Source organism: Manduca sexta, chromosome 10, assembly GCF_014839805.1.
Source record: "Manduca sexta isolate Smith_Timp_Sample1 chromosome 10, JHU_Msex_v1.0, whole genome shotgun sequence".
Lineage (NCBI taxonomy): Eukaryota > Metazoa > Arthropoda > Insecta > Lepidoptera > Sphingidae > Manduca > Manduca sexta.
In genome coordinates this window covers 4,149,962-4,174,271 of record NC_051124.1, presented here as the reverse complement: position 1 = coordinate 4,174,271, position 24,310 = coordinate 4,149,962, and the positions used below count along the sequence as shown (strand labels likewise).

Below are 24,310 nucleotides of genomic sequence, written 5' to 3'. Positions count from 1 at the left end.
GGGCCAAACCGCCTAGATTGGCAAAAAATGAAAAATATTAATCTACTGGGCCACTATGTTTTATTCGGACGCGTCAAATTATGTAGATAGGTATAGTTTCATTGCACCTAAATCGTAAGTAGGTAGGCACATTTCGACCAACGAAAGATATTGTATCTCTAAAGTCTAAACGATCATTAAAATTATACCAGCCTGTTATTGTATGAACATTAATAGACTACGGAAATTGAAAGTCGGTGCGCTCTAGGTAGAGCCAAGTTGTTGCCACATTTGATTGCAGTTTCAGTTTCACTGGTGGTAGGGCTCTCATATGTGAGAGTCCGCCTGGGTAGGTACCACCGCAATATCTATTTCTGCCGCCAAGCAACAGTGTGTATTCACTGTTGCGTTCCGGTTTGAAGGACATTGTAGCCAGGGCAACTACTGGACATAATAAAACTTAAAACCTCATGTCTCAGGATGGCGGGCTCAGTGGAATACCAAACAATATTTTGTAATGAAGGTATTGGATGTTGTTTCTACTGTTTATGGGCGGTCGTATCACATCACGCGAACTGCAAGCTCATCTTGTCATTCAAAGAAATTAAAAAAAAAACAGTAGGAACCGATAGATCGCATCGAGTTCACACCACAGTTTTCCTGAAAAGTGACGTATCTTCCTATCTCATTTCTCGTTTCTAATCTTAAAGATAGGTAGAGAGGGAGGCGTTGATGATTCTTCTGGATTAGTTAGCGGCTCCTGGGTGACAGAAATTACTTCTTTGTAAATCGCACATACGAGGACGTGTATGTACCTATTTATTGGTTTAAAGTACTTATTAAAACCTGAACAACACATGAGAATTGCATGTGCAACTACAGTTCGTGTACTTAAGTATAAGTAAGTATTCATAATACTAAAATTAATTGGTTTACTTCATCGATATATATGTACTACGTACGTTTACCTACATTGAAAACAGACAAAGGGCTGCATCAAGTTTTATTGTCTACTTTGTATGTATATATGTTTTACATATTGGCTAGCATCGCACTCAGATTTGCGAATGTGAACCCATATTGCATGTATGGGGAGTGACCGGCCCAATTCTCGGACACGAGTCTTATTATAGACGCTACCGTAGTTCAGACACTGTCAGTCGTTTCACTATTAATCACGTAAATTCGTCTGCACTTGTTTTATTTTTTTTTTACGTGAATGTAACCATGTCGAGTGACGTTTGCCACTACGATGTCCAGTATAATGATAAGTTCGGGCGATTTTTAGTCGCAAATAAAGATTTGGAAGGCGGTGAATTAATATTCACGGATACTCCTTTTGCAGTCGGACCTAAGCCAGGTAAGTGGTAAATCAACAAATTAATAATAGTTTAATAATATTACATCTTCCAAAAAACTTTTAAGAAATTTTAATTTAGCGCGATGTTCAGTTTAAAGAAGTCTACGTTAACTGATTATTTTCCAGTCACGCTACACGTCTAAAAACTTAATTTTTCCAATCACACGTGGATTATGACATATTGTCTAATTTCTTCAGATACGCCGCCCCTGTGTCTTGGATGTTATTCTCCGGTGGAGAACATAGCTTGTTCAAACTGTGGTTGGCCAATATGTAGCGAAGAATGCGAATCATCGTCCCAACATGCAGGGGAATGTGCAGTGTTTTCGACTGCGAAGGTTCGCTTCCAACCAGTGGAAGATTGGACGGCAAGTTCACCACAACTTGATTGTATTACTCCTCTAAGGTATTGAAAAAAAAAACTCGTAATTAATAAACTTAGATATTCAAAGTTAAGAAAAATAATCACTTTACACTATGCTTACGTAGTACCTACAAAAATTTCGAATTCTATTCTATCATTCCTAGTAAAAAAAAATGGTAATCGGATATGATCACGAAGACAATGCAAGGAGCCCGATTTCGTCAGTTTAGAAAAAATAATTAAAAATCTTTAACACACTTGGATTCTTTCCAAATCCACAAATGGTTGATAGATCTGGGCTGCGCTCTGTTTTCAGAAAAATATCTGAAATTTAGTTAAAAACTTATATCTATTTCCGCAAAAGTGCATACCGCGCATTAAGAACTGTGGCACACATTTTAGGGTATTATTGGCAAAAGAAAATGACCCAGAGCGATGGCAACGCGAGATGGAAACAATGGAAACTCATACAGAGGAGAGGAAACTACGACCCACGTGGGAAGCAGATCAAGTCAACATTGCGGGATTTTTGTTGGATCATTGCAAACTTGGCAGCCGATTCGACAAAGAACTAGTACAAAGGGTCTGCGGAATTTTAGAGGTAACCGATCAGCTAATATTAGCGCCACTAGAGTGTAGAGACTGACAAATAGATCACGCCTGTTCAGTCTTTTTATAATTATTTTATTGTTATAGTTAGTTGCAGTAAAGGCAAAGCAGTTGTTTAATATTTAGATTCATTACACTTAAAACGTAAGATTAAGAATTATCTACTTATTTAGTTACTTAAATAAAGGCATCTAGCAATGGTCGTGAAAGGCATTTGGTTCTAAAATAGATCAGAAGCTTCAACGCTATCTGAACTTTATGCCGACATTAATGAAATATAACTCAACTCTAACGACCGAAATTATTAAACGATCATCCATTTCTCCGGACTCATCGCGGAAATGGACCAATCAGAAGAAAATTTGATCGTTACGGCTTATTTTGATTAGGTTATTTTAATCTGCCGATATCGGTTGAGATCGTTTATTGATTAATCATTAATTATTATTTATTAATCATTTTGGAACTCTGTAAACAAAATCCACCTTGTATTTATCCCTCATTACGATAATCAATTTAGTTAAGTATATGTAATTATTTCGTCTATATTCGCAGGTGAACTCCATAGAGGTTCCTTCGCGCGGAGGTTACAGCATACGCGCCGTATATCCTCGGCTCTCTATTGCCGCACACAGCTGTGTACCCAACATTGTACACACTATTATACAAAATGATTATCAGTAAGTAAATTATATACCTAAACTATTTTTAAGTAGTGAGTATGTACTACCTACACCGCTTGAAAGTCGTTATTTCGGAATATTTACTTATAAAGAGGCAATTACTTTTAAGATCAGTATGTAGAGTTACTACTTATTTGCGATAAAAATATATCAGGTGGTAACGAAGTCCTTATTTTCCACGACGTACTGTGTATACTCAACTACAAGTATCTACGTAAGAAACTTATGCACATACCCTTCTAAAACTTACACCAAGTAATTTAATTCCTGCCTTGATATAAAAGAACAATAATTTTAATTTTGTTTTATATAAATCTTCTATGAATGTCTTTCATAATTCGTAAGGGCTCCTAAAGGCTAAATCATAACATGACACACATACAAACTTAATCAAATAAAAATTAAACACATATGGGTACATTAAAAATAATTCATTTAATTTATCTCCAGGGTTCAAGTCAGAGCCGCAGTGCCAATAAAGTCAGGCAATAGCCTCACCCTTTGTTATACCTACGCGCTCTTTCCTACCATAGTCCGACGCGAACTCTTGCTAGAGTCGAAATTCTTCAACTGCGACTGCGCTCGTTGCGCTGACCCCACTGAGCTGGGCACACATTTGAGCACGTTGAAGTGTAATAAATGTGATAATGGCATAATAGTGTCTTCTAATCCATTGGGTAAGTTGTATGTTGATAGTATCAATATTCTAAGGTAGATAGATGGCCAATAAGTTTATTTTTGCTACAATATACAGTATAACTTAGAATATACATTTGGAGACCACGGTCAAGTACACATTATTTTGTGAAATATTGTAGCCACAATCAGGCCCGAGCTCAGCAATATGCATTGTGTCAGAAAACAAAGTGCTGGCCATTCTTCTGGTACTTGGTATTACTGTACTATACCTAGTATTGCGCACGTGGTACGACTATTGCGTTGAGTACTCGGGTTCGATACCCAGGTCGGGCAAAATGATATTGGGTTTTTGTGCTTAGTATCAGCCCGGAGTCTGGAATCGCGCCCGGTAATACTTAGCATAGTTGGCGAATGTGGGTGTGTTACACCTCGGTCTCCCCCGAAAAAGGAAAATTGCGTGGTGTCATTTATATGTGTGTAATATATGAAAACTATTAAAAAATAATTTCAATTTACTAGCAACAATAAAGTGTTTATGATTTGAAATAGCTTGAAAGTTTACGATATTTGAAAAAGAATCCGATACATTACAGAAAACGAGGCGCCATGGAAATGTTCAGATAGGAGCTGCGGCTTTCAGACCTCTGCGGACGCGATGCGCAAGATATTGAACGTGGTACAGGCTGAGGTGGAGCAGCTGGATGCTCTGGAGCCAGGACCGCAAGCTATAGAGCAACGAGAGGCTACTATTATGAAGGTGATCTTAGAAGAAAATCTGTTGACTGGATTATTAGATCGCAAATACATATATGAAAACTGTTCTGTATTTCTGCACACTTTAAATTATAAAATGATTATCATAACAAGCGTAATTACTGGGTAAGAGATATTGAATATTTCCGAAAATAACTGTACGTAACGTTATACTTAATTCTTAATATTGTTACGATTTTTCTGTCTTTTTTCTGTTTTTCTAGTAAATTCATACTATAGAATTAATGTATAAAGACGAACTAAAAAAACGAGACCAAAAAGTGTAAAGCCAAACTTACCTATGGGTTCACATCTGAAGCCAAAACGCGCAGATTTCAAATTTTATCATCTTTAAATTTATATGCGGTAATTCGTAAATCGAGGCTTTGAATCTTATTGGTTCCATTTACATGTAACCGCACTTACTAACGAACGTTTGGTAATTTGGTTGGAAAAATAAAGAAGGTTAAAAGCAGCCTTTGTATCGTTATTATTTTGTTTCCAGTACAAAACGGTATTCCACCCGAGGCATTCAATACTACTGTCGATCAAGCACACGTTAGCCCAGCTGTATGGACGCGTGGATGGCTACAGTATCGACGAGCTTCCCGACGTCATGCTGGAGAGGAAGGCCGAGTTCTGCCGCCTGGTGCTAAAAACCTTGGACGTTATATCACCTGGAGATACCAGAATGCGTGGTACGTTTGTTTTGCGACGAGTTTTGCTGCCATGTGGCGAGGCAGAGGATATTGGGGATACTCACTAGCTACTGTCGAGTCCCTTCGTGACAACAAACTAAGATCTTAATACACTTTTCTCCAATTTTCTTTCTGCAAAATGGAAAGTTAACATTGGAAAATGTTCACTCACCATTTTCGGAATGGAATAATTTATTTGGAAAACATATTGTCTACGTTCTCGCGCAGTCCCGTTGCAGCGTTTTCCAAGGACCATTCTACTAACATAGGCTCTATATTATTTACGTTTAATATTCGTAAGCCTTCATCCATCCTTAAGTTTTTTTCTTTATAATCTCATTTGTATTGTGGTCATTCAAATTTGGCAATGCAAATGATAACCGTGTCAATTACTCATGCCTCATGCCAATTCAATATGTTTGATGTACGTATGTCTTGTGTTATTAATGATAACAGAGTAAAATATATAATAAAATAATTTTATGAAATTATACGCAATTACTATTCATATCGTGTGTGAATAATCATGTTATCGTGTATTGACCGATTAATGAAGTAAACAGTAATTACTTGCACTAAAGTTTAAAGGTTGAATTAGGTGTTTATTTTATCTTGAATCCTTCGTCGCGGTTACATATGGCGCGAATATTTTGGTGGGCGTATGCAGTGATTTTATCACGCTCTTTACCCTTACTATAATAGGTACACTGTTACACGTTAGTGCAGTATAACCACACTGCTACATGTTAGTGCAGTGTAGCTACACTGATACACGTTAGTACAGTGTAGCTACACTATTGTACTAAAAACACCGCTTTACGTTCTTCCACGCACCCGTGTGCCTACGCTTGTATACTATACTTGTAGATATGTAACGAGACGATACTGTGTTCTTGGTTGGTTTGAGCACAATATTTACTCAAACAAGTGTTAAAACGCAAATCCGAGAACGAATAATAGGTAGACGTGCGTAAAATAAAAGTTTACGTGTCTAAAACCGCGTTCCTATTTTCATAGTATTCATAGGCCGCAGCAGATGCAATGTTATAAGTTGGTGCGTATACACGTAGCTTTACAAAGCCATTTACGTTCGTATGAAATTGAGTGAAATAAAGACCCGTCTAACAATAAATAAATATCTATACTTAATGTATAACGTGTTGAAATATCACTACGAATAAAAAACGTATGTCTGAAGTTACCACACATGTAACTGGTTTCAATAAAAGATCCCTTACTGCAGGTCAATAGTAAAGAACAACCAATCACATTACATGTAATCACAGTAAACTAAGACAGTTTATTTTGATTGGTCCATTTAGAGACAATAAAATTGTTTAATAAAAACGTCCGACAGACAATAACTTTTACATTCAGATTCGTCACCAATCTTTTTTTTATTATTGGCAGGCATGATGCTGTACGAGCTCCATGCACCGCTCATGTTCTTATCTCGAAATGAGTTTGCAGCAGGAATCATCACTCAAGAACAATTGAAGGAGAGATTGCAAGATCCGATCAGGTGTTTGGCTGACGCAGCACGGATATTAATGCGGGAAGACCCACAAAGCCCTGAAGGCATTACTGGTCAGATAGCTCAGCAGTCCATGGAGCAATTGAAAGCGAGTGTAGAATCTTTATAATTATCTGGGGCGACGTAGGATAGAGTTACTGATACGCAATATATTGTTTGTGTTAATTTTGCGTTATTAGATATTAATATTTGAAAGGATCATCTCGGCATTGAGACGGCAAAGATTAAGCGAGATAGCGACACGCGCACCACAATGTGCAATTATGGATTTCATAATCTCTGTTTATGGATTATGAAATCTTTTTCATTTTTCCTAATATGTGTATTGTACTTACCTCCCAGCCTGCCTCATTAGACCAACTGTCTTTTTCTTTTGTGAAGAATATATAAAACCTAATATAGTGTAAAAGTAAATTATTCTTAAATTTTCGTATTTTACAATTTATTTCTGTTGTTCTCTTTAGTGGTATTTAGTTTAGTATATATTTTTATATAACAGTCGCGTTAAATAGGTACTATCTTTTTGTATTTGTTTTGTGTTGTCAAGTGAATATTATTATATCGATTATTTTTAGTTATAGAAAAGACATGTCATTATATAGATCTCTATAATTTAGTAGTCTTGTTTTATTTCAATAAGAGTTGTTGCTATGATTATAATTTTATTTCTTTATATTATAACATAACACTAAAATTTTATTTTCTTAGGTTTCCTGACTGTTTCCTCTGGGACTGCTGCACTTTGTCTCTGCACTATACCTTCTATATTGCCATCATTCAGAGTTTGTAACTTAACTGAAGTCTCTTCCTTTTGGTCTTTAGTCTGAAAATAAAGGATAAAAATGTCTTAATAGTACATATATAAACTTGATAAAAAAAAATATGATGATATAGCTCATTGTAAATGGCTAATTACTTGCTTTAAAACAATAATACTTTAGGTTTAAAAATAGCTAAATACAGTCAAAAAGTAAATAAATTAGAGTGTTTCTTCTGTAGTCATAAGTCACAATACATCACAATTACATTTCATAGCAATCATTATGCATAACATGTCACGGACATTATATAGCAGCATAAGAATGCACATGACATACCGTAGGACAATCCTTCTTCAAGTGTGTGACGTCACCACAAAGTTTGCAGCCGCCGCCATTCGGATACAGCCCCTTTGGATTGTCGGGACACTGCCTTGCAATGTGACCCTGAAATAAAACACATTTACTAAATTTATATCATATGCAGAGCTTGGTTACATAGTGGAACCATATTCTTTCTAAGTTAACTACGAAAAAATTAAAACTGTAAGGTCCACAAAAAAATTTAAGAGGTCAACAAGAATAGATAGAATTATTAATTTGATTTATCGCCATCTACTACTGGACTGAGCACCAACAAAAAAAAATACCCTAATCAGAAATATATTACACAACTTATCACTGACCTGATCCTTGCAGATGAAACATGTAGCAAATCTAAACTCTTTATCTCTCTGCACTTTGCATTCAAACTGCCTGTGCTCTGTTGATCCACATTTGAAGCAAACCCCGTCATTGACTCCATCAACTCCTGGTATCTTTGTTTTCAATTCAGGACAGTCTGATAAATTGTGACCACCCTTCCTGCAGTTATAACATACATCTTTCTTTAATCTTGCAAGTGCCTTTTCAGCCCTACGCCTTTCCAGTTTAATTGTTCTTTGAACCTCACTTTTCGGTATACCTTTCTTGATCATACTTGTTTTTAAGTCTTGCAGTCTTTCTGCATCCTTTTTCATGATTGGAAAACCTTCAAATCTAACCAACTCAACATCTTTACCATTAATAATGATTTGGAAACTACGGTCATCTATGGGTTTTCTCCTAATAGATTCCCCGTTTTCTTGCAATTTTTTATTTTTTTTATTATTTTTACTTTGTTTTATATTATTGATCTTATTGTTTTTTTCAACTGGTGCTTTATCGGGACTTTCTATGTCAATATTATTATTAGTTGGGTTACTATCACTGTTTTGATTAATTGAAATATTTTTAGACTTGTTCTTCTTTTTCTTTTGCTTCTTTGTTTCGGGTGGTGATTTGATATCATTTTTCTCAGATGATTCTATTACTTGATTTATCTTATTTTCCTGTTGTTCTGTACCATCTGTGTCAACACAAGATTTTACTTGTGAATTGGACAAATCTTGGTTTATGTTTGCTGTTTTTTTATTCTTCTTTTTCTTCTTAATTTGTTTATCACCATTATCACCATTAGAAGTGGTTTCTAATTGTTCAGAAACATTGCTGGTGTTTTGTCTGTTTTTCTTTTTCTTCTTTGCAGGTGAGACATCAGTTTTGTTCAAATGTTTTGTTGTGTCCACTGCTTCTGGAAAGTCACACCATGTTGCCTTTCTTTTGCTAATCTTTTGTTCTTTAAGAAAATTTTCATAATTCTCTATGCGTGTCTTCTCTGCCTGAAAAAGTTTATGTAAGAATATAGTTTATTTTAGTTGTTAATACAATCATTACCTATATAAAAATAAAGGTGTGATTACAAAACTATATTTGTCAAATAAATATTTATTTATTGACCTACAAACTATTTGTACATGTTGCTATACCAACTGATCAATGAGTTTATGAGACATGATAATATAACCGACTGTCTCGGTGCATAGTTATATTGGGTGCATGGTACAACTAAATCTCTGAACTGTTGGGTTTCATAGGTTAGACAGTGACATTGGATTTTTCAGCTAGGTGTCAGCCCTTAATCTGGAATTGCCATCTCACATGAAGATAGGCCCCTTTCATATCATGGGGCTGAATACACATGACGTAAAGTGTGTTAAATAGTTGTGCATCTCATCTCACTTCAGAGGTAAAAGGAGTGATTGTATATTATGTATCTCGGCATGATATATAAAAGAATAAAAAACGTCTTGCCTATGAACAGCCTGTGCATACAGAGAAAAAGAAACAACTTGCATGCTTTAAAATAAAATTGGTTCGTAATTCAGTAACATTTTGAAGCAGTTATACACAGTACTTATAGAAATACTATAAAATGTTATAGTATCAATGGAGCATATGTAATAGTCATTTTAAATCTCACCTCTTCTCTCTTCTTAGTTTCTTCATTCTCTTGTTTTGCTCGTAATAATTGTTCTTTCATAATTTCCCATGGTGTTCCATCCTCCGGAGCTCTCTCATTAGAAGCCTTTGAACCCTTCGCACGTGCGAATCTAGTCATTATATTTATTTTTTGTTTTTAATCAAAGCCCACTCAGTAGTATTACCTACAAATCAGTCTACAATTAATGCTCTTTGGAGCCAACACGTGTTCCTATATTATGTGAAAACTTGACATGAACAAAAATTTTTAACTTATGACATTTGACAGTAGTGAGCCTTCAGCCTTGACAATTGACAGCTCACAAAATGACATTTATATTTTCTTTTTTATTAGGAAAGCAAAGGGGCATAGTATTACGCTGCAATCTTTAGACAATTATCTATCAAATCTTTTGATAAACATAAAATAATAATAACAAATGCTTTAATTTCATCATATGTAAAAAACACAAACAGGTATATGAAACCTATGTAACAATTTAGAAACAAATTATTTATGAACTGCTGAATCTAAACAAAGATTCAACTTGGAAAACTATGTGACTGGCATAGTCTCAAAACTTCTAAATAAATATATAAAAATACTTGGAGAATGCGCTTTCCGGTTGTAGGTTACTCCATGTTTGAATGTTATGACTATCTCTTTCTAAAATTCTATTGTAGCTTCTCACTCTCACATTTTCGACATGTGGAATAACCTTAATTCGATAATATATCAAAACAAAAATATTGTGATAAACTGTGGTACAAAGAGAATTATAATATATATGGAAATAGAGAGCCTACTCGTTGGGTTTTTGTGCCAATCGATATTACGGCTGCTTCATACTTGTGAGGTAGAGGGCGTTCGCGATTTTCGTTGCGTTTCACGATTCAGGATTATTGTGTTTTATTATTTTGCAAACGGTTTTAAAATTGCAGAAGACGGCAATTCAAGTATTAAAATACTTACAAGCAGATCTGTATCCGCTATGCCGTCGTAGTATAATATTTCTGACATCTTATTTACAGTGTACTTATATCATTAACAATACATAATAATTCGATAGTAATAAGATCTAAGAATAAGATCGTTAATCAGACAAACATCATATTGAAAATATGGTTTTTATTTCATTTTTTATGATATAACATTTTGTGTACAAAAATACTTAAGATAAGTACTAATAACATTCACATTCAATATTAGATTTACAAAGTATTATGTCTCTATTATGCTATGTAAGGTCTGATAATTTGATTATCAGATAAAAGTTATTCATAATTAAATTATAGTCAATTTAAAAGAGAACGAAACTACTTTAGTGATGAAACTGACATTTTATACTGTAAAACTTTATCTGAAAACTGAAAAATCATGCCTAAGAGTTGAAAAAAATATTGAAACATGTATCGTGATGACTTAAAATGATACAATATGTTATAGTTTTTCTAAATGAGATCACCCTTGTAACAATACTAGTATTTATGTTTGGATTGACTTTCCAACTACTATTTCATTACGTATTGAAAAAACATAACAAATATAATATAATGTGCTTAATTATTACGTATTTGTGAGGTTACTTTGAAAATCTTCACTGTCATAGACTGCCTAGATAGGCTTACTGCCGGTAGGTCTCTCGTATTTGAAAGGCCCTCTGTGTATGTTACCGCAATGTGAATTTTCATCGCCAAGTAGCAGTGTGCACGTACTGTTGTTTTCCGATTCAAAGGACATTGTAACCAACATAATTGCTAGGCAATATAAGAATAACATCTTATGTCTCAGGTTGAGGAACGCAGGAGGGTGCCACACAGTATTATGTAAGTTTGTTTCTATATAATGCTGTTTGCTCGACTGCCTCGGTGGCGTAGTAGTAATTGTACACGGTACGAGTGTTACTACCGTGCTGAGGTCCTGGATTCGACTGAGTTTTTCCATCTTAAAAATTACTCAGTCGCAGCCTGGCGTCAGGAAGTTAGCGGTGTGATACCTTCGTGCCTCGAAAAGCACGTAAAACCGTTGGTACTGCGCCTGATCTCTCTCCGGTCATGTCGGATTGCCGTCTCACCGGACTATGAGAGTGAAGGAACAGAGAGTGCACGTGTGTATTGCGCACACACTTGTACAATATAATATCTCTTGAGTACTTGGCTATTCTCCGTTGAGATTGACCGCCGCGCCGTGGTCAAAGTTCGGTTATGAAGAAGAAATTAATCAATCATCGCTGTTTATGTGTGGTCGATTGCTTTTCGTCATTCAATTGCAAAAAATAAAAAACAGGTGCACTTGGTACACAACACAAATAGTTTTAGACCAAAACAAAATTACGTAATGAAATTGTTTTTCTGTACAATACCAGGTCTATGATCCTACTTGCCTACTAATTTTATACACGTGAAAGTATATGCGCGGAATATAAACTATAATTGATAAACCTCTAAATAAAAATTCGGCTCACAGACGAACCAAGCCCTAAATTAAGACGATATGAGCTGTTTTTATGCAATAAAAATGCACAATGGGATATTTATTCCCAGAAAATTCTTTAACGCAGGCGTGAACGAGAAAAATATAATTATATATTTGAACACTGTAAAATTCCGAAATACTTGTGTAAATTTTTTTTTCCAGTAATATTTAAAGTGTGTCAATAATAAACTATCGTTTAATGTCTGAAAATACCTGTGACAAATAATAATTAACATTGATATTTATAATATGCTAAAACATTCTCAATTGTTAAACTATATTTTTATTACAATTGATTTAACTTAATGTAATTGTTTTGTATTTCGATAATCATTTTATTATTCAGCTTAATGTATCATCCAAATAAATATCAAGTATAAATGTTCAAGTAAAAGAGGATTGATTAACATTTAAAAAAGTTGCCTAATAATATACGATTCATTATAGAAATACAGAAAACTTTACAAATCTAGAACAGCAATTAACTCAGAAACATACTAGCTAGCCAGATAAAACAAAGTCTAGACAATTTTATTTAGGGGTTTAAATAAAGTCATTGTCTTCATCAAAAAGAAAATTCGGATCCTAGCATTATCTTTCTATACAAATAAGTTAAACTAATATCAACAAGAACAATCTTATTCTAAGCTAAACCAAATTATTTCACAAATAAGTCACGCTACTTTTAAAACTTTGAAAATGTTCACTGGAAAAGAAATTAACATCAAGTTTACAATGTTCATTATACTTGTCCATAGAAAAAGGAACTATAAAGATTAGCATTAATTAAAACATACTCTCTTCGTCATGCGAAGGTTTTTTTATTTATGATATAAAAAATATTTTATGTCGATATCAAACAGATTAAATTAACAATTGGTTAAATAAGAAAGATAAAATAATTTTAATAAGAACTTATTTAAAACAGGTCTATGAAACCGGGCAGTAATCAACAGCGCAATGCGTATGCAATACAAATTGCCGATACATATTAGTAATATACCATAACAGTCGGTATATGATCTGAATAGAATATTTACCAAAAAAAAAGGAGAGATTCGAACAATTTACGCGATAAAAGCAAAACAATTTAGCCGTTGTATACGTATCTTTTAATAAATTGCCTTCACTATTCACTATGGGTTAAATTACAACATATAATAAATACAAAATGAACATTATGATCAAATAACGAAATCATAAATAAGTCGTATACAAAATGACACTTGTTACATAAAATATAAAGGAAGTAATGCGAATCGCTGCAAAAATATAGGTACCGGTTGTAACCTAAACAAAACATCAACTAAAGCAAGTAGGTCGATGGAGGAACGAATGAATAGTTTTTGACCGAGGCAATATTATTAGGCGACCCAGAAGGCTTATATACAGGTGTCCCAGAAAATAGTGTCAAGCGGAGGTCCAGAGATAGAGCACCCCTTGGGGTATCCGAATCACCCCCATGTTTGTTCTGCCATTTTCCATAGATTTCGATTTATTAATATTTTTCTGAATTTTCAATTTGAATGATTAAGCTTAAATGTTTTCTTTTTAAAAAAGTAGAAGGCTTATTCGAGATTTTTTTGTTGCAACAACATTTTCATTAGTTTTCCTTTTTGTTAAAACCATCAGCTTCGTAACTTTAATGAAAATTATAAAAATATTGGTGTAAAGTAAAAAACTTACGTTCTATGAATTAAGACTTAAATTTTCTTCTTTGAATTAAAAATCTAAACAGATGACTTTGTGGTTCTAAGGTAGGTCAAAAACTTCTCCAGACTCTTAACTTGCATATTCATTAAAAAACTAAAGTCCTTCATAGGGGCTATTTTGGCTAAAATCAGCCTTAAAAGAGATTAGATTACAATTTGTTTTGACTTCTCATCACTCCTAAGATTAATTAGTTTGTAAACTAACCGAAAATAACTGCAAGAAAGCTATAAGTTAAACATTTGGCCTATCCTTGTGTTTAAATTCAATTAATTTTGTATGATTCGTTCTCGTGGTTTAAAGATTGTAAACGTGGGTGACACTCTTTTACCTGCGATTACAATGGGCTGAGGGGATAAGATACCGAATTATTGGCCAAATAGATGTCCTCATCCATTTCTCTCGGCCCAACTTCGTCTCAGGTAAAACGTCGGTTGCACGCTGCCCTTCTTGTCAACAAGAGTGAGAGAAATAGCAATAATTCGGTCTCTTATCCCCCTCGGCCCATTGTAATTGCAGATTAAAGAATTGCACCCACTTTTACAAGCCTTAAACCACGAGAACGAATTAAGCAAAATTATGATTTCTTATGTTTACGCGAATGTTAGACATTGAAATTAAACAAATTTTCCGGATTCTATCGCGGTTTTTTGTTTTTTATTTTTGTCCCGACGTTTCGAAGACTTTGCAGCCTTCATGGTCACGGGGGAGACTGAGGGAACAACACGTCCAACGCTCCAGGATGAAAACAGCTCCCTCCAGAAGCGCCTGAAAGAACTGGAGACGTCCGCCAGCAGGCCTTCCACTGAGGAAATGTTAGCAATGGTGGAGGCAAGGGTGCAGGCCAGGATGGAATCAATCCTCATGGGCCCTGCACAACGCCCCCTATTGGCACATGAGCGGAAAACTACTTCCGGGGACATCCAACTCCCCGTATCAGATGGATTCGTTGGTGGAACACAAGGAAAACCGACGAAGGAGAAGGGCAAAGGAAGGGGGAAGAAAACAGTCCAGCCCGCTCCCGCTCCCTCCCCGCCGCTCCAGTGGGTGGGCCTGGCTGCGCACCGCCACACGCGGGTCCTTCTACGGCCCTGGCGACTGCGACGCCACCTCCCCGCCAAAGGGGGGCCAACAGGCAAAAGAACGGCACCACAGGAGAAAGTTGCGCGGAATCAGAAACAACCGAAGACCAAGAAGAAGGGACAGCCTCCTCCAGAACAACAAACCTCGGAGCCCCGTCCATTGCCGCCGGCTCCTGCGTCGCTGAACACGCCGTTGGTAGTGGTGGCCAGTAGAAGGAGTAAAAAGACGAAGCCCGCCTCAGAGCCAACGGCAAACACACAGCCGAGACAACCGGCGCGCCGGGCTGAACCGAAACTGAGACCATCACGCTCCGCGGCAGTTATTATATCTTTGACGCCAGCGGCGGTGGCCAAGGGCCTATCTTACAAACAGGTCCTGACGGACGCCCAGGCCAGAGTGGACCTTACCGGCCTAGATATCTCTAAACTGAGGCCAAAGTTCGCGGCCACGGGCGCCCCTATGTACGAGGTGCCCAGGGCCAACTCAGAGGAGAGGGCCGACGCCCTCGCCGCGAGGCTGAGGGAGTGCTTCAGTGGCTCACCACCACAGAGTTTTAGCTGGTAGGCCGTACATAGGTTAAGTTGTATATAAGGTTAGGGACTCGGCCCGGCGGTCGCCCGAAGGTCAACATCAAATCCAGGCGGCTCAACGCCGAGCCGTAAGGCACGATTACCCCAGCATAACCGCTCAGTCGCCCCCCACGAAAGTTGGGCGGTAGTAATAAGGCACTTTCTCCGCGAAAAAAAAAGACATTTTTGGTTAGTTAACAAACTAATTAACCTTAGGAATGATGAGACGTCATAAAAAATAATTGTAATCTGATGACCAATTTAAACAATTTTCTACCTCGCTGTTTTTTTAACGCTGATTTTAGCCAAAATAGCCCAATGAAGGACTGTGTTTTTTTTAATTAATATGTAAGTTGAGAATCTAGAGAAGTTTTTAGCCTACCTTAGAACCACAAAGTCATCTGTTTAGATTTTTAATTCAAAGAAGAAAATTTAAGTCTTAATTCATAGAACGTAAGTTTTTTACTTTACACCAATATTTTCATAATTTTCATTAAAGTTACGAAGCTGATTACTTTTAGCAAAACAGTACAACTAATGAAAATTTAGTTAGAACAAAAAAATCTCGAATAAGTCTTCTACTTTTTTAAAAAGAACACATTTAATCATTCAAATTGAAAATTCAGAAAAATATTAATAAATCGAAATCTATGGAAAATCGCGGAACATACATGGGAGTGATTCGAATACCCCAAGGGGTGCTCTATCTCTGGACTTCCGCTTGACACTATTTTCTTGGACATCCCGTATATGCAAATTGATCCTCTATAAACCTGGTATAGCTGGTCCTTCGTTAATTTGACACTTGTATAACTAAAAGCAGATAAGAATGGAAACACAACCAGATGATCATATCAATGATGTTGTAAGGACAATTTTACGCTGAAGCTGTCTTCCATGAAGGATACGTCAGTAAAAGAATAACACTTGGACTTGATACTTTATCTATTTTAAACTTAAATCAAAGCCGTTTTCCCTATGGTAATTTTAAAGGATCTTTTAGTAAGGGACCGTAAACACTATAGTCACAAGAAATCAATCTTATGAGACTGCTAATCATATTAATTGTAGATACATATATCTACATGGTCTATTTTTAAGGGCAGCACCCTTTACTATTTAAATATGAACGTGTAAGATAAAAATTCATCTGTAAATAAATTAATAAACAATACGTGAACAAAATCCAAGTCCAAATTTAATTAAAAACGAAGATATATCATATATTTGGTAAGGGTCATTGAATAAATAGATAAATGAGCGAATTGTCATGAAATTAAAACCAATACCTGCGTAGAGACTTAGAGCACAGGAAGAAATAAGCAACCTACTCAAGTATTTAAAGTCTTCAAGCTTTATTGAATAAATAATTAATAATATTTTCTTCTTACAGAATTATCAAATTGCGCTGAGGATTATGTGATCACCTCCAGTTTAGTAGGTACTTGTTATGTTATTATATATAGTATAAATTGCTTCAATCAGTCAAATGACATAGAATCTGATCTAATTAACTATGTTGTTTTTAGATTTTTTAAAACAGAAACAAATGTAATTTTTGTGTAATTAAAAAAAAAACAAAACATTATATTAGACCTTAAAGTTACTGGAAACTCTTCACTCAACGCACTCCCAGCTGAGTGTGGCAGAGGTGTTCGTAATATATTATGTATAATGAGCAAGGTGACGTGGTCAGTCGTGCGAAAAAAAAGAAGAAACAAAAAGGGCGCGATACTGAACCGGCTGGCCAGCCTAATTATTGAGTACTCATTTACAATAAATAGAAATCGCTACACCCCTTCCCCTATATGTGGCTGAAAATTAAGGCTAGGTTATTTTCAAAAATACTATTTTTCAACCGAATTCAATAAAAGGAGGAAGTTATCAATTCAACGTGTATTATTATTTTTATATTTTTGTTACCTCAGAACTCGCTCATTTATGGACCGATTTGGATTTTTTTTTAATTATTAGACTGTCCAGATAAAGTATCGAATGGTAACAGATGACTATCTAATGACTTTAGCTACAATCATGCCGGTCTACTAGAGTTAAACACCCTAAAGATTGGGAGAGGAGAAAACGGGGATCTTTTGCACGAGATCGCACCCACCTGCGTTTACTTCACATGCGTGGAGTTTCCTTAAACTTATTTTCATATCTAAATGGTTGTACTATCCTAGACAGACTATTGAATATACTTACACCACATGCATAGCTTTAAAAGAAAACAAAGACATCCAAAATATAGCTACATTGACTTGAAGTTGGAACTGTATTTATGTCGAGTAGGACATACAAGAGGCCATACATTTTATAAAATTATTAATAGAAATCTAATAAATCGTTTTATAGTTTTTATCAAAATAAATAACGTCAAATCTTGATTTTCAATCGTGAAATATCGATTTAAAACTATAAATCGTTTTTAAATCGATATTTTAGGCCAAAAAATCGATTCTTCAATTAATCGGTCAAAAATCGACACGCCTACTTAATTAAAATAACGGGGTGAACAGATTGAAAAGGTTTGTTAATTAAACAATTTTTCCCACTGTCGCGTGAGGCCGTGCGGCCCCGGTCATAATAAAAACTATCTGGTGGCTCATTAAAATAATTACAATGATGAAAAAGTACGTTGACAACGGTACTGATGGCGAATGCGACGGTAGTATAGACAATATTTTCACTCCAGCGCGTAGGTATACCGATTCAAATCTATTTTTTGGTTTTATAATTTTTATATTTTAAATAATATTGTGCTGCAGCAATTTTGTTAGATCGTCACCATTATAATTAATTATTTTGCCATCTAAAATTCTGTTAATAGATCTACACCAAGTATGTAAAATGACATTGAATGTTACATTTATAAAATAATCATAAAATTTATCGCTATGAGATTGACACAAAACTGGACGAGGAACTAACAAATTTACGAATTGTGTCATTTGCTTTTTTATACCTCTTTTAGGTACGTCTGTTTTAAAGTTTTGTAGCAATATTTTGGATTTCTTTGAAGAAGATTTCAATTTCTGGACTAGGATAACACAACCATTTTTTATTTTTATATTCCTTGGCTCTAATATATGAATTATTTTTATTTAATTCTTGCTCTAGTAAAGTTTTCTTACAGATTTGACAACCCTTAATTACATTTGTCAGAGTTTTTTTCAAAACCCATCCACAGACGTAGTTACTTTGACCAGCGTCATTATTTTGAGGCTCATCAAAACTAAGTATATCAGTGTTAAAGTGAATAACATTGTCCTCAGGTACCACAGTATCATTAACTTTTTCTTTTAAATAAAAATCTAACGTCAGGCAAACATTTGAATCCTCGGCACAATTCGCATTCTTGGAATGAGGAACATTATAATTATTTATTAATAATGCTTTAAAAGCACCTTCAAAATCCGTTGTATTTGGTGCAATATTTCTTGACCCGTAACTCCTTATATTTCCGAAGAAATTCTCCAGCGGGTCTTGGTTGAAATTTTTCGTCAACATTTCGTGGAAACCATATTTACCCGATAACCGTTGCCAAATATATTCCATTCCTTCTATAGTTTTAATTAAATTTGTCACAGAAGGAACAGTTATTGCTGTTACACGAATTTTGTTGCCCTGTTTATTTTTATGAATAAATTTTACAGTTTTTAATATCTCTTTGGCTTTTCGCCACAATTCATGGTGAGGTGAATTTATTTTTATAGGTCCTTTATAAATTTTACCATTTGGGATGAACATACTTTTGCCGTTCAATGAATCAAATAAATTGTCAAGTAAAAGTGTGAAATCTACTAACTGACGACATTCTGCTGGAAGATCGCCTCTTGCCGTTAAATGTTCAGCCGCAACAGCCATTGTATGACTAAAAACTTGTGTTGCCAACTTTACCCGCATTTTGTTGATTTTCTCAGGATTCACATGCTCTTCGTTTAGTTTATGTAATAACAATTCTCCGTACGATTTATCTGCCCTGAACACCATTTGATAATAATCCCATATTATAATTTTTACTTTATTATTTGTTGTATAGATAAGGTCCTTAGTAAGTAGATTATTACGAAGGCCTTTTATTAAATGGGGAACATCATATAACGGGTTATTATTTGTCCTTTAATGCGTATTATGTCATGATACCAATCACTTTTCCTTTCCGTAAATATATAGCTTTCGTTTCATTAACCAACTCTGTTATGGCACCGACATTAACGGGTGCCTGGTCGCATGTTGTGCTAATTACGTTGAGTCCAGCATCAATAGCATGTTCCAAGACAGTTCGTATTAGTATTTTTAATTCTATCTTATTAAGTCCATTTGTAAAATAATATGCTATTGGCTGCTTAAAATTTTTTATGCCTTTTATCATAAAACCAAAGCGTGGTTAGAAAAAGAGCATTTTTATTTGAAGCAAACCCTTGTATTTCATCTTTGTATGGATCATATGACAAATGGGGAGTGATTGACATTTCGTCGAAAAGAACAGTGCAAAAACGATTTTTATTATCCTTTTCCAACAGTGTCATTTTCAACCTTTAAAAATTATAGGATTTATTCCTGGAATTATTTAATTTAGCTTAGTACTCGTTTCATCGCACTTGGATGATGGTAGAGTAAAATACTTGCATAAAAGTTTGTAACACTTAGGACTTTTTTTGAATAAAGACAATGACAAAATTTTTTCCTCTAGCGAAAATCGTCTTCCCTTCGCTTTCTTTTTCGTCTGTAGCTGCATGTGAGCAAACAACTGTGCTGGTTTTGTCATGTTTTTAGTTATTCTTTGAAAGGCTATATTATCAGACAACTTTTCAGCGCTCTGTAAGCGCTGTTAAATACTTCACCTCTTTTACGGAGACGACATATTTCACTACGTAATTTTTATATTTTTTGGAATAAACCAATTTGAGTATTGTATACCGCGTGTTTTCGGGGCCTACTTGTAAGGCAGTAGTTATGGTCCGAAAATACTTTAGTAATATCTGAAAAATAAAACATTAAAGAATATTATTGTTCAAGCAAGTAAAAAGTATGTAAGTAAACATTTTCAGAACTTTAAGTACGATGTGTATATAGCATTACCGGTGACATATGTACTTGTTTCGGCCATTACATCCATGGTTTTATGAATATCCGGTGTATAATGTTCTGTAACATAATTCGATATGAGAGACATGAACGGGCAGAAAAGTAAAAGTCGAGATCTTTAGAAAAGTTTTGCTCGTAGTGTCACGCACCTTAAAAGCCCTTCGCGCTAGAAAAATGCCTAAAAAACATATTGATGCATAGCACTATTTATTTATAATCAGATTCAAAATTAAAATATTATCCAGGTGATAAAAAGTACCTAGCCTATCTTATATTAATCCAACTCTGTCCGTGTGCCAAATTCGTTTAACCGTTTACTTCTGACAAACATACACAACACATTTTCATAAACATTCGCATTTCTATATCAGTAAGAGTACGACAAATATAATTATATAAGTAACCACTCAGGTTGCTGTTGTGCTGTCACCCATCTTGTCATCATGTCTTGTAGTTCCAACTTACGTACTTTTTTTAATACAGCGGCATGCAACCGCGGCAATATTATTTTTTTAGATCCTTTTTCCAATTAACAAAGCTAACAGAAATGTTTCCTCATCTGAATTCTCTCTATTACTAACATTCCATAATGCGTAGCCAACTGTGAGCCGCTGCGTGATCGCTGTGCACTCGCGGCTTGTTCGCTGCACATCTGCTGCGAATTTACGTCGAATTCATTGTGCATTTGATACATCAGTGTGATACATCTAAGGGTACAACATCTAGCCTAAACACTTAAGTAGATATATATCTGAATATATCTATCTGAATCAGATCAACCTGTAAATTTCTTGGCGCGTCATGTGGAAAACATCTTACCTAGATTCAAAGTTGGAATTGCAGTTCTACATAAAGCACCGTTACACAATTTATAACAGCTCTCAAAGTGCCTTATGGCACAACCGCAAAGTTTTATATATTCTTCTCCTCTGTCGAGAGTCTTTTTATCGAGAACTTTTATCCACACTTGAAACCTTTCCTCTTGCCAAGATTTCCACCTATAACTAGTTGCCTTAGGGAAATAATGCAATGGTCCTGAAAAATAATACAATAATTTATTAAAATATAATAAATGATGCCCTGTATTTTACCACAATAAGAAATGAGTCCATTAGTCATACAGCTCTGAAATTTATTTATTCAATAGTTAAACCAAAATAGGTATATAAAACCATGAAGACGTAATAATGGCAATCGTATTTTCATAGTTTAAATATAAATGAATATCGCATAATTTTAATGCGAATACTGAATGTATTGCGTTTTTATTTCTACGTGTATTTTAAAAAAGACATGATTTAAATTAGCAGATTTCGCCATCGCGGTGAATAAGTAGATATTATGTACGATTTTAATGAGTACTACCGATATTTTTTATGAAAAATATTAATGTCATTTACCATCAACCACACAACCAAAATAACATTTTGGATATCCATGAGACATATTGTCCAAATATTTTATCAATTCCTTATCGCGTGCAAAACAAATTAAACAAATAACAAAGCCAGGGTCGAATTAGTAAGAAGGTATCGTTGGTCCGTTTGAATAAGCAAAGTTCTTTATTATTTCGGAAATCGTAATCGCATTTATCACACACAAACTCAAATTAGAAATTGAAAATTTGCAACCGGAATTCAAATTACGGAAACAAGGCGATGTTGTCACTTAATGCAATAAACATTTTAACATGCTTATGAGAAAATAGATATGTAATTTATTGGAAACTAGAATAAAATTTAAAAGTATGCGTTGTTTTGTTTATAATTGTATTAATAAAATGGAAAAATTAAATTAAGCTTCAGTTGTCATGTTACAACAAAAGGAGAACTTTAATATTTTACCATTTAATAACAATCATCAGATATTGTGGCAACTCGTTTGAAATTGTGTCAGACGACTTGCCACAATCTCTGTCATTGTGTCAGTCAATTTTTATCGTATTTCGTTCGGAATTTTCAGTAATGCATATTTTTTTAATTAATTAAAATAGCCTCTGACATTTGTTTTATGTTTTTACTTATCTAATTTAATTACGTACATAATTATTTTATAAATAGGGATAAAAGGCATGATTAGTGTTTTGAAAACTTATTCTCCAGTGTCATCTAACTGAAAGTATCTTACAACAAAATTAATTTGAGGTTAGACCAAAAACAAATAGAGTGACTGTTTGAGAGTGACATACCCCTGCAATTATTGCTGGCTGTCTAGTTATTCAGATTTGTTGTACGTTTTTTAAAGGATTGGTGCCTGCTATTATAAAAATATAAAATTTTAGGTAAGTAAAATACTAGAATACAATTGGACTATTGCTTAGTCTCTATTTGCGAATATTTATAATCTCAAGGAGGATATAAATACAATGATTAAATTATAAATGTTATGTAGCGAACAGTGAAAGCGTTTAATTGGATACTGAAATGTTTGATTTCTCTTGCTTACGTCACAATTGTTTCAGGCAAGGTTTCAGGACACATTAATACTGAAATGTATATATTTTCGTCACTTGTTACAAGTGTCGAAATGTAACGCCATAGATACAAGTATCCTCATTCCTTAGTGGCACAATTTCACTCAACTAAATAATTACCGCTTCGTACGTAAGTATTTTTATGTGCCACTTCAAAGTTTGTTATCTATACTTATAATAATTATACATATAATAGCATACAGTTTAACCCAACTTTCGTATTACTATGCATAATAATATTAAATCTAAAATGTTTCTGAAATCATAGACAGCTCACTCTGCAATAATGAATGTAGTAATAATGGACTACTGCTCAAAAATTTATATAGAGAATTAAAAAAATGTCTTATGTTAGTATTTTGCTGGGTGAAAGTGCCCAATGGTTGTAGTTATATACAATTCTTTTATAATGGCATTCATAGGATTTATTCGCTTTCTATTTATAATCTTAAAATTGATTTGGATCCCTTTTATTAGAGTAAATGTTATTCTATTTTTTTCATTATTCACAACATTATTAACAGATGCACATACATAATATATATATTTAATTTAAATTGTTTCCAAAGGAGGAAGGTCTGTTTGTTGCTTTGTTTTTCATGTTTGATCAGTTATTATTCTATACCTTGTGGTCTGATTAAATTTATTCTTTTGAATTTCATTTAACATAGGTAGATTTTAACATAGGTTATAGCATAATTGTTTGTCTATTTGTTTATTTAGCTTACCTGGCAATTTGAATTAGTTACCAATTCCCAAATTATTAACCAGTATACAAGTAATTTCAATTGTTTTGGTTTTTGAAAGGGGATGCAATTTTAAAGTTTTTATTTTTCACTTTTTGTTTTAGTAAGAATTAGTCCCTTCCAATGGCTTAGTTGTATTGCACACGCCACACAATTATGGTGCTGAGGTGTTACACGTCTGCCTATTACTAAAAAGGGGAAAATGTGTGACAACTAATTAAGGACAGAAAAACATGTTTGTAGTGTTATATTATATTAAAGTTATATTACCTTCAACATGCATAGTTAGTTACAGTGGCCAGGCTGAAAGGAAACCCAAACCTGCATATGGGTACTAATAAGCATATTTAAAAGTTAATTTGATTTTTCATGAATTAAGAAAAGGAAGCTGCCAACAATTAGCTGCAGCTGTCATATATGTTACCAAGTAAATATCTATTGGTACCAA

General features: G+C 34.5%; 2 protein-coding genes across 2 annotated transcripts; one reads left to right on the top strand and one right to left on the bottom strand.

The window, feature by feature from the left end:
* Nucleotides 1-925: 925 nt before the first annotated feature.
* On the top strand, nucleotides 926-7,235 carry LOC115444382 (SET domain-containing protein SmydA-8). The gene is made up of 8 exons (XM_030170145.2): nucleotides 926-1,339; nucleotides 1,538-1,745; nucleotides 2,106-2,304; nucleotides 2,868-2,992; nucleotides 3,446-3,672; nucleotides 4,228-4,391; nucleotides 4,893-5,085; nucleotides 6,496-7,235. The coding sequence occupies exons 1-8, from the start codon at nucleotides 1,207-1,209 to the stop codon at nucleotides 6,726-6,728; spliced, it is 1,482 nt and encodes a 493-aa protein (XP_030026005.2). The 5' UTR covers nucleotides 926-1,206; the 3' UTR covers nucleotides 6,729-7,235.
* LOC115444383 (putative pre-mRNA-splicing factor ATP-dependent RNA helicase DHX16) lies at nucleotides 7,214-10,006 on the bottom strand. Its single transcript, XM_030170146.2, has 4 exons — nucleotides 9,716-10,006; nucleotides 8,064-9,074; nucleotides 7,717-7,824; nucleotides 7,214-7,442 (listed from the first exon to the last, which is right to left on the bottom strand). The coding sequence occupies exons 1-4, from the start codon at nucleotides 9,851-9,853 to the stop codon at nucleotides 7,308-7,310; spliced, it is 1,392 nt and encodes a 463-aa protein (XP_030026006.2). The 5' UTR covers nucleotides 9,854-10,006; the 3' UTR covers nucleotides 7,214-7,307.
* Nucleotides 10,007-24,310: the final 14,304 nt, after the last annotated feature.

What these genes read in the sequence shown, in the direction of transcription:
- LOC115444382 (XM_030170145.2), top strand. Translation starts at nt 1,207, where the DNA reads ATGTCGAGTGACGTTTGCCACTACGATGTCCAGTATAATGATAAGTTC. An exon ending in ATTATACAAAATGATTATCA is followed by an intron (nt 2,993 to 3,445) that starts GTAAGTAAATTA and finishes ATTTATCTCCAG; the next exon opens with GGTTCAAGTCAGAGCCGCAG. An exon ending in TGGAGATACCAGAATGCGTG is followed by an intron (nt 5,086 to 6,495) that starts GTACGTTTGTTT and finishes TATTATTGGCAG; the next exon opens with GCATGATGCTGTACGAGCTC.
- LOC115444383 (XM_030170146.2), bottom strand. Translation starts at nt 9,853, where the DNA reads ATGACTAGATTCGCACGTGCGAAGGGTTCAAAGGCTTCTAATGAGAGA. An exon ending in GTTTCATCTGCAAGGATCAG is followed by an intron (nt 7,825 to 8,063) that starts GTCAGTGATAAG and finishes GTTTTATTTCAG; the next exon opens with GGTCACATTGCAAGGCAGTG. An exon ending in TGAAGAAGGATTGTCCTACG is followed by an intron (nt 7,443 to 7,716) that starts GTATGTCATGTG and finishes CTTTATTTTCAG; the next exon opens with ACTAAAGACCAAAAGGAAGA.